Source organism: Cucurbita pepo, chromosome LG12, assembly GCF_002806865.2.
Source record: "Cucurbita pepo subsp. pepo cultivar mu-cu-16 chromosome LG12, ASM280686v2, whole genome shotgun sequence".
NCBI lineage: Eukaryota > Viridiplantae > Streptophyta > Magnoliopsida > Cucurbitales > Cucurbitaceae > Cucurbita > Cucurbita pepo.
In genome coordinates this window covers 5,394,002-5,410,998 of record NC_036649.1, presented here as the reverse complement: position 1 = coordinate 5,410,998, position 16,997 = coordinate 5,394,002, and the positions used below count along the sequence as shown (strand labels likewise).

At 37.2% G+C, this 16,997-nt stretch overlaps 1 protein-coding gene across 1 annotated transcript; it reads right to left on the bottom strand.

Annotated features, from left to right (window-relative positions):
* Positions 1-343: 343 nt before the first annotated feature.
* LOC111806788 (pyrophosphate-energized membrane proton pump 3) lies at positions 344-12,058 on the bottom strand. Its single transcript, XM_023692247.1, has 15 exons — positions 11,783-12,058; positions 10,789-11,160; positions 7,723-7,926; positions 6,635-6,786; positions 6,378-6,525; positions 6,175-6,307; positions 4,619-4,791; positions 3,163-3,283; positions 2,849-3,039; positions 2,237-2,674; positions 1,974-2,138; positions 1,739-1,894; positions 1,551-1,662; positions 692-911; positions 344-608 (listed from the first exon to the last, which is right to left on the bottom strand). Exons 2-15 carry the CDS (start codon positions 10,879-10,881, stop codon positions 509-511), a joined length of 2,406 nt encoding a protein of 801 aa, XP_023548015.1. The 5' UTR covers positions 10,882-11,160; positions 11,783-12,058; the 3' UTR covers positions 344-508.
* Between the last annotated feature and the right edge of the window lie 4,939 nt (positions 12,059-16,997).

The following is a 16,997-nucleotide window of genomic DNA, read 5'->3' as shown; positions in this document are numbered from 1 at the left end:
ACAAAGAAAGACATGAGAAAAGCATATTGGTTAGTGATTGTGAGGCCCCAATTCTTGACGGAGGGAACACCAAAGGCCTTTGCACTTCCATCACTAGGAGAGTGTACTCAATGTGTCCGAGCTTGCCCCACAGATGTATTAGAAATGATGCTCGAATAACATAAAAATGTACGTCCTAAATTTCATTGGCATAGGTTCGATTCGAATAACATAAAAATGTATTAACACATTATGAATGGTCTAAGTCGATTCTAAAGTGAATATTGGCCAACAGTAAAAAAGAGTAGATTTACGATCATGTGTAACTCTTATTTGAAAAACTAGTAATGTGAAAACTCTAAAAAGAAAAGAAAACTAATAAGTTTTATTTGGATAGTAGAATGGAAACAAAAATGAAGTTTGACTACAAGACAAGAAGCGACGAAGGGAAGCGCCCTAAAAGGGTATTTTGAGGATATGTATTGTAGGAGAAGAGTCAAATCCAACAAAACAGAAGCACAATCAATCTTTAGAGAAAGATCGGGGCCATCACCAGCGTTATGGTTGCGAGCATTTTTATCAGAACGTGAAGGGAAGGCCCTGCTGTGTCCTTGAATGGGTCACCAACGCTGAGAATAAAAGAAACCAAGTTTACCATCTTCATTAACTCAACATCATACATTATAACTCCATAAACATAGATAGAACTTACGTGTCCCCGGTTACGGCTGCTTTATGACTATCGCTACCTTTGCCTCCAAGAACCCCAGTCTCTATATACTTCTTGGCGTTGTCCCAGGCACCCCCTGCTGTGTTAAGAAAAAGGGCCATGAGAATACCGGAAACTGTTGCGAACATCAGCATCGCAGCAACGACCTTGGCCCCTAGAAGCGGTTGCCCGGTGTAGTGTCCCAATATTCTAAAGAGGAAGCCTGCAATTGATATGAGAATAACTTCTTGAACCATATTCCAAGACATAACCAAGACAAGTAGAGGAAGAGATGCAGAGAGTGCCAAATGGTACCCCTTGAATGTCCAAGTTATGTTCAATACAAAATGCAGATAAGGTAACAAAGTTCTATAGACAGCATCAATGAAGCTCAACAAAAGGGTTTTCAACATTCATCCTAATCAGAACATTCAGTGCCTCGTTGTGGACAATGAAATCCCCTTACAACTGAAGCAAACAATTGTCATACAGATTGTGAAAGAATCCTCAAAATTATGGATCACATTGCACCATCCAAACTTTGAATTCAGAGTTGAGAACAGCAAAGCCATAAGGATATTTTCAAGAGCACAACACAAACCACGGCTTCAATTATGGTTGTACTAGCCAGCAGCAATTATTTGAAGATTTGTTGGTCATTTTATAGGATTCAGATAAATACAAAAGATAAGAAGTTATATCGTAGTTCCCCTTCCCAGTCAAGTAAAAATTTTAGAAGTTAGATACTGCATTAACTCCAACATTATTCAAGTTCAACTGATTCCATTTTTTCCCCATGGAAAAATGCATCAAGCGAACACAAATTGAAGGATTTCGCATAAAATATGAATAAAATACCCACCAACTGCCATGGGAGAAATGATAGCCAAAGCACCAGGTTTAATCATTTCCCTTAGAGATGCTGATGCTACAATAGCAACGCAACGTCCATATTCTGGTTTCTCCGTATAGTCCTGAAGATAACGTATCAGATTAAGATGCTAAACTGATACTATGAAGAAAATACAATTATTAAAGCCTTTCACTTACCATTATACCAGGCCTCTCAAGGAACTGTTTTCTAACTTCCTTTACAACCTCTTGGGCTGTTCGGCCAACAGCAGAGCAGGCCCAAGCACTAAAGAGATAAATAAGCATGGAACCCAACAAACCACCAACGAAAACTTCTGGAATTGCAATATCTACCTGAATCCATTTAAAGAGGGCACATTAACATTAAGGAACCAGTAGATAAAGACCAAGTACCCTCGCCTGGATGCCTCACCTGTTTAAAAGGTTCATGAGCAAATGTAGCTACCTCATCCATATAAGCACTAAAAAGTAGGAAGGATGCAAGGGCTGCAGAGCCAATGGCAAAACCTTTTGTGGTAGCTTTAGTTGTATTACCTACTGCATCAAGAAGATCAGTAATCTCCCGAACGCTTTCTGGCTGCAACAGACGTGAATTAAAACAACACCAACAGAAAGAAACATTTGAACTATTTAACTTGCAATTTACAAATTTATTGTCTTTCAGCCCTACATTACCTGCTGACTCATTTCAACAATTCCACCAGCATTATCAGCTATTGGCCCAAACATATCCATTGTGAGAACATAGGCAGCAGTGCTGAGCATTCCCATTGTTGCTACAGCAGTACCAAATAGCCCACCCGTTGGATTTCCATCTTCGTCCACAAGTCCTGATGTGCGACCCAACCAGAAAGCTGAAACAATAGAAACACTAATAACAAGAACGGGAAGTGCTGTTGATTCCAGGCCCAAGCTGACTCCAGCAATTATGTTTGTCCCATGGCCTGTGGAGCTAGAAAGTGCTAATGAACGCACAGGCTCATGCTTGTAGTCAGTGTAGTATTTGGTGATCCAGACAAAAATGTAAGCCGTTATAATACCAACCAAGCCACACAAGGCAAAGTTGAACCATGCAGAAGGTGCTTGTTCAGTATGAAGCAACCACCGGGTAGACTGAAAATTGTTCAAAATTGCTGGCAGAATTAGAACACAAATAACTTGCCGAGAAATAAGTACTACATGGTTGATGCTTAAAATCAAGGCATAGATTCTAAAAAGAATTTTAGAACATGAATGCAATTGCATGACTTCAGAGTGATCCTAAAGATAATAGCATATGTACATTACCACGCCAAATGTTATAACAGCCAAAACAATAGTGACAGAATATCCTCTCTGCAGAATAGTCATTGGATCCTCTACCGGACTCTTCACACCAGATTCACGAGTACCCCTCCGGATAGAGAGAATGCCAATTGATGAAATCACCAGATCAAAGGAGTGTACTACCAGCGGAAATAAAATGAAACCAGATGGATCTGCATGAACATCAAGAATGCATCAAGAATACAGTCACACTGGGTCTTCAATCATTCTAAGGAGGCTGATCATCATAAGCACTGCCTAGAAAATTCCTTAAAAACAGTTATATATTAAAAGACCTTCAATTTTACAGCGTTGAGCCATTGTTCCCCCAAGTATCATGGCACTAATGATTTCAGCAGCAATGCTTTCAAAAAGATCTGCACCTCGGGCGGCACAATCACCCACATTGTCCCCAACCTGGAGATTAACCAAAAACACTTTAGTCAACAAATCAGAAGGCAATATTAAAATGAATAAGAAAAGCATGACAAGATAGAAAACTCCAAATAATAGAGGGTAAAGGTACAAAAACTTTAAGCAACATATTTAAATTAAAAAATTAAAAGACAACCAAAGATATTTAGATACAAAGAGACATTTTCTCTTATTAAGAAACCGTGCTTCATTGAGAGAAATGAAAGAATAGACAAGGGCACACAAAACAAGGCTCAGCAAAAATGAAAATTTGACCCCAACAAAAGAAAAGGACTTCAAACCAAAGAACAAGACAAAACTACAATTATGGAAAGGCCTGGTTACCACACCCATATAGAGGTGTTAGGAGAATATTTTATTATTCCTCTCCATCCAAATTCCCTATAAAAATGCAAAGAGCTTGGCAGTTCCTCCATGAAAGATCTGGAGAAGATTTCAGGCATAAGGGGGGGAGATTTAGCATGAGAGGTTGCCCGTTGGAGGTGCCCGACAACCGGGGTTTTTTTGGAGAGACGGGAAGAAAGAAAGTTCTCTAAATATCTCTTTTTTTTTTTTTTTTTTTTTTTACAAAAACTACAATCGATATTATGGCTCTCATGAGTGTTTGTCTTGAAATTTTCATTGCAAGGAGATGTCTTACAAATTGGTATCAGGGCATTTAATCTGGGAAAGCTTAGTAACAAAGCATACGCAAATTGAAGGGCCATTTCAAAACGGCACATAAAAACAATGGGGAGATCCAATATTTATAAAAATCTCTTAAGCAAGTTTCACAAAGTGTATAAAGGATTTCCACGTAGATGGAAGATACTTCAAACAAAGACGGTTCAGTAGTAATAACTTTTGTTTGAGTTGATAATATTTTATTATCCAAATAAGAAAAAGTGTCCATATGCACATATCTTTCTAATATCCGTTTTCACATCATGTTTAACCCTCAAGTCCTTAACTAGTTTCCACCCACAAGAGGAAGAAAGCTAGATCCCTAGTTAGTCAATTTTATGTATCTAACTATGGTACCAAATTATAAGTCGTCTAGAAAGAAGAATAAAAAGAATAAAAAGAATCTATAAGAACACGATAAGCAAGAATCCATCAAGAAGAAACTTGCAATTAGAAAAGCTTAAATGAGCAGATAGGCCACCAAAACAAGTCTGCAGATGCCTGATAAACATTCTTTTTAATCAAGAAGGCAACAAATGAGATTTCATACCTATCAATATACTAAAGATAGCAATACTAGGATATAATACATAATTGGAGCTCTTAAATAATCAGTCTCTTAAATCAGGAAAGCAAGAAGAGAGGAGCAATCACCAGATCTGCAATAACAGCAGGATTTCTAGGATCATCTTCTGGTATCCCCTGCTCAACCTTTCCAACAAGGTCTGCTCCAACATCAGCAGCTTTAGTATAGATACCACCACCCAACTGAGCAAATAGGGCAACGAAAGAAGCCCCAAAACCATAACCCACAAGGAGAAGAGGCACTGCAAGATACATTGCATACACCAGAATGAAGAAACTAATAAAATAGCTACCTAAAAAAGGCAACATGATTTTGAAGGAAAAAGATGCACATTTCATTGGTTGGTGAAGAGTTATAAGACAAACTACCCAGCACTGAATGCCTCTAAGGGGTCTATAGGAAACCACCTCATCTAGCATTAATTTCCAACTGATGTGTAATTACGGAAGATTTTAGAAAGTAGACACCAAGATTACTATAGAAATTTGGCCAGGAAAAGCCTCATACTAATATCTATCTATCCTCAGCATTTTATATTCTCTCATTTCTTTCTAACCACATATCCCATAAAAAAGTTTTAACTGTATTCATCCCAACAGCTCTCCATATGCCACCCTAACCATTTCCATGTGGCATTTGAAGTATATAGTTCTTTTCCAAGCTGTCCACCTTTCAAGAAACATTGAGTCCCCTTTATAAAGAATCACATAATGGATTGCAAAGAACGATAGGTTTTCCCAATTCTCTTCTATTTTTTTTAAATAAAGTGCACCAACTCAATAGTAAGGTCAGAAGGCTTCTTCTGCATCATATCAAGTGTCTTACTATAATATTCTGATAAGTACATCAGAAAAAAAAAATCTTTTTTTGGCACACATGGTTTTGAATGTCAGCGTTCTGATGCCAGTATATATTTATAGTCTAACTAAAGTTAGATGCACTGAAAGCAAGAAATCAACACAAGCATAATTAATCTAGACAAGTTGCAAAAGTTCTTACTCCACAGCTAGGATAATGATCTCATGAAAATATATATCCCAACTATTCCAAAGCATGACATCCTATCATACTTTAAATACAGTCCACATTGATCACAACCAGGATTGATGAACGGCAAAACTGAGGATAACAAATTACAAGCATCAACTAACTCCAAGCAAGGAAACGGTAGATTTTTATATGTCCATCTAAGAAGCACAGGTTATGGAAACAAGGCACAAATACGATAAGACATGGATATGGTGACTCATAATTTTTTAAAAATCCAGGACACAAAAAGGACACATTTATTAAAAAATATTTTTTAGAAGAAAATCAAAGCCATTTTTTATTCATTTATATGCTTAAAAAATGAATTTGATATATTTCGTTCTCAAAATTTATTCAAAGTCAGGTGATTAGTATATTGACTTTATACATAGTGTGTCTAACACATCTATTTTGCTGACAAAGGTCCAATATACGTTCAATGAGTATCAGAGAGTCCAAATGTCTAACACGTGTCACAAACTAGAGTGTCCATGCTTCTTAGATGTCTGTTCCGGGAGGTCTAAGTCAAGGGAGTGTAAACATTATGTACTAGGTTCTCCAATAAAAAAAAAACGCAAAGGAAGGAGTCACTTACAGTCGGTAACCTTGGTTGAACCTGGCGAACCCACATCCAACCAAACATGAAAGGAAGCATACAGGATGGCTATACCAATAACAGCCATGCCAACAACAACTATGGCAGAAAAACCACCAGCCCGAACAGCGATCTGCAGAACATTCCCAAGTAAGTAATGGACAAAAAACTATCTCAGATAGTTAACTGGAAGAAAAGGCAACCTGCAATGCCTCCCTCGCAGACCGTCTGGCAGCACTAGAGACCCTGACATTCGCACGAACTGAAACCCACATTCCAACATACCCTGCAATACCTGAGCACAAGGCTCCTAACAGAAATGCTGCAACAGTAATATAGGCAGTTGTTGACCTGCAATATTAAAGGTTCAATAAAAATATTTGACCGAAAAAAAACAAACACAGGAGAAAAGATCACGAGGAAAGCTTAAGACTACATTTAGTTGTATAAGATTTCCCACCTCCCTAATCCAGAAGATTCTTGTTGAGGAGTAGTACTACGAAACAAGTATATGCAAAGAATCACTACTGCAAGTAACATAGCCATTTTAGAGATGGTACTATACTGCGTCCTAAAGAAACCTTCTGCCCCATCACGTATTGCTTCTGAAATCTAAAAACAGCGAAAGAGACAGAAACAAAGAAAAGTCAAGAACAATGGTTTAACTAGGAGACAAATTCCATAGAATGGAAGGTACATAGTAACATGGACCACATTGTTTTCTGGATAAATGGGATGTCGGCAACAAAACATCATAGACAACAAGAAAAAGTGGCAGCCACCATGTAGAATAGATAAATGAATACAAGACCCATAAATCCCTTGAGAAAAACTTTAAGGTAAATAGGATATCAGAGTACACCAACCATTTGTATTTCTCCTTTTTAGTAACGCCTAATCAACAGAGAATTCATAATTGCTTCCATGATACTATTAGAGATCATATGCTTAGCACTGAATAATATTTCCAATCAAATTCCAAAATGAACTTTTCGAGGAGTTGATCAAAGACCCCAAAAGTAACAATTCAAGAGAAGAGTCCCCTACAGTGACCCTCAAGACTGATTCTAATGTCATATTTCTTTCTTGCTTTCTTTCTTTCCTTCTTTTTTATTATTGTTAATAGGATAAAAATTACTATGAGGGGAGAAGCACGGTATCTAATCCCCAATAGCCAAAGAGCTACCAAGAAGATTGACCAATTGGTTTGAATTGTAACTTATTAGTTACAAAATACTTTAGTCATAAAAGAATGGTCAATTTCTTGGTGCCGTAGTAAAAACTTTACCAGACATCAACAAAGCACTACAGTAGACTGACCAACTTAGTCACTAAATCAAGCTAAGTCTGATCCACTAATATCACACTACATGCTAATTATTGAAGCAAAATGCATCTGTATGCAATAATAATGATGATGAAGATGACGATGACAAATATGATAAATAAATAAATAAATATATATATATATATAGATATATAAAGCACGTCTCAAAAAGTTCGCAGAAAGCTCCAAGAAGTTTATAAAATACAAGTCCTAAGATGTACCTGAGCCATCTCCGGTGGCCCTTCATCTTTCGAGAGCACCCATTTGGTGAGATATATTGAAAAGCAGAAGCTGACAATGCAAACCGAGAAGACAAACACAATAATAGGGGAAGTTCTTGCTCCAACGTAGAATATTAATCCAAATGCGAACAGAAGAAGTACTAAGAGAACACGAATATTTATCCCCATCAAAATTCGAAATATCTGCAAAAAGGACAAGGTCAATACTTAATCTTTGCAAAAATTCAAAGCACAAATAAGTGAGAATTATTATATAATACAGAAAATGAAAATATAGAATACTAACATGAGAAGTACAACCCTAATCGAAGATGAATGGAAGAACAAAATAGAAACCATACATAAACAAAAGCCCAAAAAAATATATTAGCCCCAGAGTTGAGGAAGAAAAAGGAAGGACAATGCAAATGTCAACTTGATTGTTTGCAGCAGAAAATAAACTCAAAACGTTTTATCAGTTAGATGACATCTACCGCAAATTATTTGTTTCTCAGTAAACTTATCTTCTCTTAATCTATCACACAAAGCTGCAACAACTGGACTTCTCACCATCTTAAAAGTCTTATTCAAGCCCGCCAAGCGACATAGGCAAAGCTGTCCACTCCCATTCACTAAGTTGCAACCTGGCTTGTAAACCCCGCGATTCCAAATGAAATCTCTAATAATCTTTTCCATGGACTTAGTCACATTCTTTGGAGCCCTGAGGCGAGAAAAATGGTGGATAGGCAAGTTGTTAAGTAATGAACAAGGGTGACCCTAAACCCTTTTGAAAGAAGAAGGCTCCTCCCTCCAACTTAGCTTTCACTTTTTTCAATGAGGATCCCAAAAGTATCTTTGTGATGGTTTTCACCAAGAGGATATCCCAAGTAATTGATGGGCAAAGTATGACAACCAAAAGAAGCCATAACCCCAACCTCCTCCACACACACACATTTATGCCAACCAACGAAGTCTTTGATAAATTTAGAGCCGAACACGCTCCTTAAGAAGATCTGCAAAATCAGCGGTCAACTCCTAAAAATCTCCTTCTCATTTGGACAAAAAAAATGGTGTCATCAGCGTTTTCGACGTGGAAACAGACCGTCTATGATCTCTTCCACGGACAACCAAAGCCTTTCAAGTCCATAATTGAATCAACGAAGTCCAATCAACCTTATCTTTAGGCTTTTCAAGGTCTTATTTGAAAACAAAGCCCCTTTTTCTTTCTTGACCGTCGTTTATGGTGAAAGAGAGAACCTTCATCAACCACTCAAGGACTTAGCAATAATTTTGTAAAGGGAAGAAACCAAACTAATTGAGCGAAGATCACTAACTTTGAAAACCTTCTTCTTTGGGATTAAACAAATGTTTGTCTCGTTTGTTTTCCTGTGATAATGTTGTTTTCAGAGAACTCCTGGAACACCCTTACTAAATCAAATTTCAGGATGTTCCAATATTTTCTACAAAATTCTCATGTCATCATCAGGTCCAAAAGATTTGAGGCTACCTATTTCATGAATAGAAATAAGAATTTCTTCTTCTTAGAAAGGCCTTTTCAACAACACCCTACCCTGAGAATCTAAAGATCCTAATAAATCCCTTCAAGCGTAAACCTAAGGTCCTCATATTTGGAGTACAGCTTATAAAAGAACCTAATAACTTCTCCTATCTTTCACTCCGTGGAGAGAAACTATCCATCAATGCTTTCAATCATAGAAATGAAATTCTGATTCTTAATCATTACAGTCCATTAGTGAAAAAGGAAGTGTCTTCATCCCCTTCTTTACGCCAACTGAGCTTACTTTTTTTATTTCATGTATGTTGCTCATTGAGGGTCACTTCCAACAACTTAAATTAAAAGAAATTCTTTCAGCCTTTTGATGGGTGTCATGACATGGACCATGCTCCTCCCTCTGTCTTGGTTACGTCACTTTGCTATAAGTGAGAACATTTTTTTATCAACTACGTTCCCGAAAGCCTCCTTGTTCCATGGAATATTATGATGCTTCAACCCTTTTAAGTTTTTCCATGAGCCTATAACCAGCCCACCCGTTAGGACTTTGATTCTACCATCTAATATTTCCCAAAAATGAAGAAGCGTCTAACCAAACATTTCCAAATCTAAAAGAAGCTAAACCCCTTAAACACCCTAAAAAATATTGGAAGAGGGAAGTGATATGAAGCAGGCCTACTTGATTTTTCCATCCTATAACCTCTAGAAGCAGTGGTCCAAGCGGTCAATCCTTTGAAATTAGGAATTTGTCTAACCTCGATGCTACAAGCATCTCACCCATGGTAGACTAAGTATAAATCCAATGGTTCATGCGTCAATCAAATCAGCGTCAAAATAAACTAGTTAAACTTCCTCATACTCTTAGTCGGACAGTTTAACATAAAGCTTCTCCTTCATCCATCTAACAACATGGGCTCTCCCAACCAAGTATCTTTCCAAAAAAAAAATAGTCTTTAACCTTGCCATGTCCCCAAGATTTTCTAATTGACTGATCTTGAGAGAGAACTTGTTCCTGACTTTCCTCCTTTTCATTGCAAAGCACGGACCAACTTGGAGATAATGTTCAGTTTAGACACAACATTCTAACATTCTAACAGCAAGTTTCCACAACAAACAGCAACATTCTAACAGCAAGTTTCCACAACAAACAGCAACATTCTAACAGCAAGTTTCCACAACAAAACTTCAACCCTTTTTGGAATCCCAACACTTCTTCAAAATCCTTCCAAGGGATAACTCTAAAACTGGAAAATAAAATAGATAACAAAGCAGTAAAATAAATTATAAAATTAAAGTTCTAAAAGCCTTAAAATCCAATACTAGTGCATAATAAGATGAGGCAATTTAATTCAATTATAACATCAATCAAATTCAGTTGTGTAATATGCTAAGCGGATAAACAACCATGTACCTACATAATATTGCTTGCTATGTCATTAAGAAGAGAACACACTAGAAGCACATAGTACAAGTCAGATAATCACGTTTTGCAGTCCAGCACTAAATGTATCAACATACAATGGAATTAAAATTGACAGGGATAGGCTACTTACCAATGGGGTGTTGACTTTACTACGCATGTCGGGGAAAGTCCTTGGTCTGTCTTGGTATACCCCCAAACTAGCACTCTCAATGTCATCATCCATGACCACGGTATGAGAGGAATTTACCCTCCGTGCAATAGGATAAGGGTTGAACTCGCCACCCTGGGGCAAATCGCCCCCTGATCCTGGTCGCTGAATTTTGGAAATTCCTAACTAACCAGCCACAGATTAGAATATCAAAAGCACCAATTACAAGAGAATAGCCAGGAATTCCCTGTTCATGGACTGGAGAACCTTCAAATCTACTTAAAAGCTACTTCCATTCACTTTGTTCTCCAGTAAATAAGATGAAGTGTGGTAATTCAAAACCAACCGTGCCTCCTGATACAGATGAAAATTGAATATCAAAATAAAGTAAACTTAAATCGTTGTATGGGTTATGTGGATGGAATGGTCAAATGGAAATTTCTTAGAAAAGATTATCAAGGGAGAAAAAACTAAAAACAAAACAGAGTTCGCCGAAACTGGAATAAGGTAGAAAAATGATGGAAAGCGGTTATAAAACACGTAATTCTGAAGCCTAATCGACTTAACTCCTTCACATCGCTGCTGAAGGAGTTAGTGCTAAGGTGGTACGACTCGTAAAACCGAAAAAACGCGAATTGAATTACGAAAACAAAAGCTAGGGCCAAGGTAGTACGAGTCGTAAAGCCGAAAACTTTCAATACAAGAATTGAATTCCAAAACAAAAGCTAGTGCATATTAAGATGAGGCGGCTTAAGTTGACCACCATTCAACGTTCTACAAACGAAATGAGGCAATGTAAAGGAAATGCAAGCCCAGCCGCATCAAAACCCTAAACGATCTACACCATGAAGAAACGAGAAAGCGAACCAGATGAGAGAAAAGGGCGGATGTATAGCCGATCTTCCAAGCCAAGAACAAGGATCAGAGACAGAGATCTAAGAGTAAGAAGCTAAAAAAGAAGAAGATCGATTACCACCTGAATGAAGTTAGGCAAAATGCTTTAAGGACTAACGATGCAGCTTGAAGTAATGCAAGTCTGAGGATCGATTACCACCTCCTCCTTCTTCTTCCTCTTCACCTGACCTCGTAAACGCTTTGTTGAAGCGGTGATCGGCCTTGTGAACCTCAAACAAATAAGTGTAAATGGATTGGAAGGTATAGAGAGCGATTGGGCTGATCCAATTCCAAAGAACGGAGCCCCGCTGCGGGGTGTGGTCAACGACGAGAATGAGTGGGGTATCCCTTCTCCCCCAATTTTGCCTCCTATTTATTTCCCCTTTGTTTAACGGCCGCCAGCCAATTAATTCCCTTCCATTTCCCGCATTCTTTCCGTTATTCCATCTTATTTTTTTAATTCCATTTAAATATTATTTTAAAAATTAAAAATTAAAAATGGATTCTCCTCCCCTTAGATTCTCACCCATCTTTGCCTTACTCAAGTCGACATTCTCCGTCACCATTGATCGCACGAGTGCTTCCCTCTAAGGCGGAACGCTCCCCTACCGATGCATTTTTGCATCCCACAAGCTCGGCAGATTGCTTAGTCCCGTTTGTTAGACGAATACGACTCTCCACAATGGTATGATATTATCCACTTTGAGCATAAGCTCTCATGGCTTTTCTTTGGGCTTCCCCAAAAGGCCTAAGGTACGACTCTCCACAATGGTATGATATTATCCACTTTGATCATAAGCTCTCATGGCTTTGCTTTGGGCTTCCCCAAAAGGCCTAAGGAGTCTTAGTTGCTCCTTTTCTTTTGGAGTTCTTTGTTCGATATTTGAGAATTTACCAATCTATTGCCACGACTAAGTTTAGGGCATGACTCTAATATCATGTTAGACGAACACGACTCTCCATAATAGTATGATATTGTCCACTTTGAGTATAAGCTCTCATCGTTTTGCTTTGGGCTTCCCCAAAAGGCCTCATATCAATCGAGTTAGTATTCATCACTTATAAACTCATGATCATTCCCTAAATTAGCCGATGTGGGACTTTCATCATCCAACACCGTTCATCTTCGGCACAAGAGCGCTCGATCAGTGAGCTATTATGCACTCTTCCAAGGATGGCTGCTTCTAGACAAACCTCCTAGCTATCTTTCCACCCCTACATCCTTTATCACCAAGCAATCATTTAGGGTCCTGAGTTGAATAATAATTTGATTGTAGTAAATTTCCACCGAAACAAAATTTTAATTTTTGGGTATTGTTTAGAACTTTGTAGACGTACCAAAAAATGCTTTAAACTTTTGATAGCGTTTTTCGTAAGTCCTAACAACAGATGTTATTAAAAGTATAAGACTTTTTATAGCATTTTTGTACAGGTATAATAGATGGTATAATACTGCATGAATATATAGCTTATATACGTTGTTACAAAAGTTACTTTCCTCTTTTTAAATTGTCTTATTCATATCTATCTTAAAGTTAGTTATGCTCCGACTTTTAAGGAGAATGATGATAACAATATCTAATGTACAGATATATATTTACTTTAATATATATTTTTTTTAAGTTTAACTGTTGAACCATTGATTTATAAAAATAATAATAAATGTATTATCTACAAAATTGGATAAAAATTAGAAAAAAATTAAAAGAAAAAAAAAAGATTATCTGTATTATTAATATATATATAGGATCAAAAGTTGGAGTGCTATATAAAATCCAACATTTAAATAGAATAGAAGCTACCGATTGATACTAAAAATAGAGAAAATATAAATTAATTAAATCTTGAGAATAAAATAAAATATACTACTAATTAAATCATAAAGAAAAAAAAATATTAACGAATTAAATATTTAAGATATATTCCATAACTAAAAATATATTCCATAACTAATTATTATAATATATTCTAACGGTAAGCATTTAAAAATTTTCATTTTCATTTTTTGATTTTTCGTTCTTTAATTTTGATTATATGTAACTAAACGAGACCTTAAAGTCTATCGATATCTAAAAGTCACAGATATTTTTAAAGAATGAACAATTTATGGAAAGCACTTTATTTTTTAAAAGATTTTGAAACAAATATTTTTTTTATTGGCTTTCAATTATTTATAATTAAACAAAATAAAAGGTTAAGAAATAAATAAAAAAAATATAGATTCCGAAGATCAGTTGTAACACTCAAGCCCCACCGAGAATTAAATACTCGATTTTCATTAAAGTTTCAACCTAGGAGATTTTATCAAGGGTATTATAAGTCAATTTCGAGATAATTTAGAAGAGAGAAATGCTTGGAAAAAGTGGTCCAAGGCGATCTCGAAAATGTATTTAGGTCAGTTTTACCCATTTTTCGTAAGGAGGGGTCTATAAATGACTTGATATGATGATTAAGAACACAGAAAATAAAATGATGAAGAGAGAAGGAAATGTCATGGGTGTTTCGACTCGGCCACCTAGAATCATTTTTCGGTTAAAAGTCCCTTCATGAGACTTGCTCAAAAGCTTATGGGAGCTCAGTCTAGACTCTTAGATCCTCCAAAATCGTCAAGAGTTGAAGAAGAACAAGAGGTAATATCCCGGTTATGCTTGTCCAAGGTGTGTTGCCTATAACCGCGAGTCGAATATCCCGATTATGCTTATTTAGGGCATGTTGTCAATGGCTGCATGACCGTTTCAAATCTCTTTTACTTGCTTTCATGAGTAGTTAGGTATTTACTCTTCATGTCGTGCCTATATAGACATATATGATCATTCACCAAAACTCATTTCCTCGCTCACGTTTTCAAAGATATAGATTATACGTCAAGATTCTCCACAAAAATTGGCTTTTACACGAGTGGCTTGTTCGCTGGGTTAGAACAAGCGCCAAACAATCGTTGTCCTACTACCATAAAAGTGCGATTTTGACAAGTGGTATCAGATTCGAGTTTACTCTGTGAATCATTGTAAACAAATATGTCTGCAACAAAACCTCTGGGCAAGTCCCAGGCTAACCAATTAGTAGGATCAAAGATAAGTTGCTTTGTCCGAGTAAAGTTCTTGACAAAATGGGGCTTTTGGAGTCTCACATAAACGAGATTGCTACTAAAGTCAAAAAGATCGATGAAATGGTAGGTTGCATTGAAGCAATGTTCATCCCTGAATTAATGGTTAGGATCGAGGTCCTAGAAAACAAGGCCACAAATGTTGGTGGATCCGAGTTGGATATAGCTCTACAGATTCTGTTGCTCGAATGGTCTTAGAAATGTCTGAGGTTTTAAGAGCAACCCTTAGAGTGGTCAAGGCTGAAGTGGCGGTTATGAGCGTCAGACTAAACCTCACCATGAAAACAGCGGAAAACCAAACTCCAGCTGGGGTGCAATCCAATACAACAAGGCAAAGGACCCAAACCCCAAGCTCTTTTGTAGGGTTCGAGATGCAAGACTCTAGAGAACTTTATCTTTGACATCGAATAGTACTTTTGAACCAAAAATACCGTGACAGAAGAAGCAAAGGTCACGTTTGCAATAATACATCTAGCTGATGATGTAAAGTTGTGGTAGAGATCCAAGTACATGAACGTTCAATGTGGTCATTGTACAATGGACACCTTGAAAAGCCTAAAACAAGAACTTTGCTCACAGTTCTAATAACGAGAAGAGAGTTAAGGGAGCTAAGGCATATTAGATCCAATACTATTTTAAGCAATTTTCTCGATCTTCAAATGTTGGGGAAAGAGCCCAAGCCAACACCTTCACTAATGGGAGGAGACAAACCTCCAAACCCGTGTTTACTCGGGAAGACCATTCAAACGGATGAAAAAAAAAAGGGTCAGTTAGAAGCATTAGCCATAATAATTCCAAAATGGAGAAAAATTTCTAATCAAGTTAACGTCAAATCAACTCTGATTTCAATGTAGCAAGGACCGACTAGTGGAAAAATACCATGGGCCAATCGAACTCATTATGAAGGTCGGGAAGGCATCATACAGGATCCAATTGCTCACAAGGATGCAAAACTAGCCCTATTGTCCATGTCGGTAATTTGAGACATTGTTATCCCGACCAGGAAGACACCAGACACAAGGAGGTGATACGACCTCATACCACGAAAAAGAATTCCACCTTGAAGAAAGTTGGAGAGATTCTAACAAAGAAGATGTGAAGATTTGATGAACGGTTATTGGTAGATTGGAATGCCGAGATCAACTAGAAGCACATCGAGAGACCTGAATTTAGTCCTATCCTACATCACTAAGTTTTTGAAGAGTCAGATGATAGAGATGTCAACCAATTGAGTGGGGGTTGTCATGGTCATGTTTGTCAAAAATGTGTTGCCTGTGGTTGCATGTTGGATATCCTGATCATGCTTATCCAAAGCGTGTTGCCCATGGTTCCATGCCCATTCCAAACCCCTTTTACTGGCTTTCATGTGTAGTTATGTCTACTATTCCTGTCATGTCGATACAGGGGATGTGATTAGTTGTCAATTTTTCCTACCTCCATTATATGCTATCAAAGTTGTTGTTGTTGCTTATTTGCTTTTAGCCTATAATACTGTTTTTTTTTTCAAATTATTTTCAACTCATTTTCTCGCTCACGTTTTCTAAAACATTTATTCTAAACGTGACTCAAGGCTTGATCATATGTTTAGATTGTCTATAAAGTTTGATTTTCACACCGCTGACTTGTTTGTTGGGTTAGAACAAGTGTCGCACAATTGCTAAACCACTATCACAATAGTGCAATTATGACACATTGTACCATTAGAGGGAGATTAAGAACCAACCCAATCCATAGCATGGTCTAGCCCAAATCAACCTGACCTGGTCCACCAAACCGTGCATAAGAAGCCTCGGGTGCATGTGTAGACACGTGAGGTGAGCATTTTCGCTCGTTCAACTACTTTTCACCCCAATTTTGTAGAGACGTGAGGTGAGTAATACTTGTAGAGACGGTTAGGACGTGATAGCATGCATGCATGCATATCTTGTTTTAGATGGTTAGAATATGCTATGTTTAGGACTCTAAAAGGGCAATTTACCGATGAGAGTGCAATGTATTATGAAGAATTATCAAAACGCTCCTAGGATGAGATTTTGAGATGCATGTTTATTTTAATACTTTCCATTGTGCTAGAAAGGATGAGATATTGTGATCTATGCTTCGGGTGATCAATGGATATTATCTCACCATTGAGCCTATATGAATGATTAGATTATGAATTTCGTGATTTGGGCTATCGGTTCAAATTCCT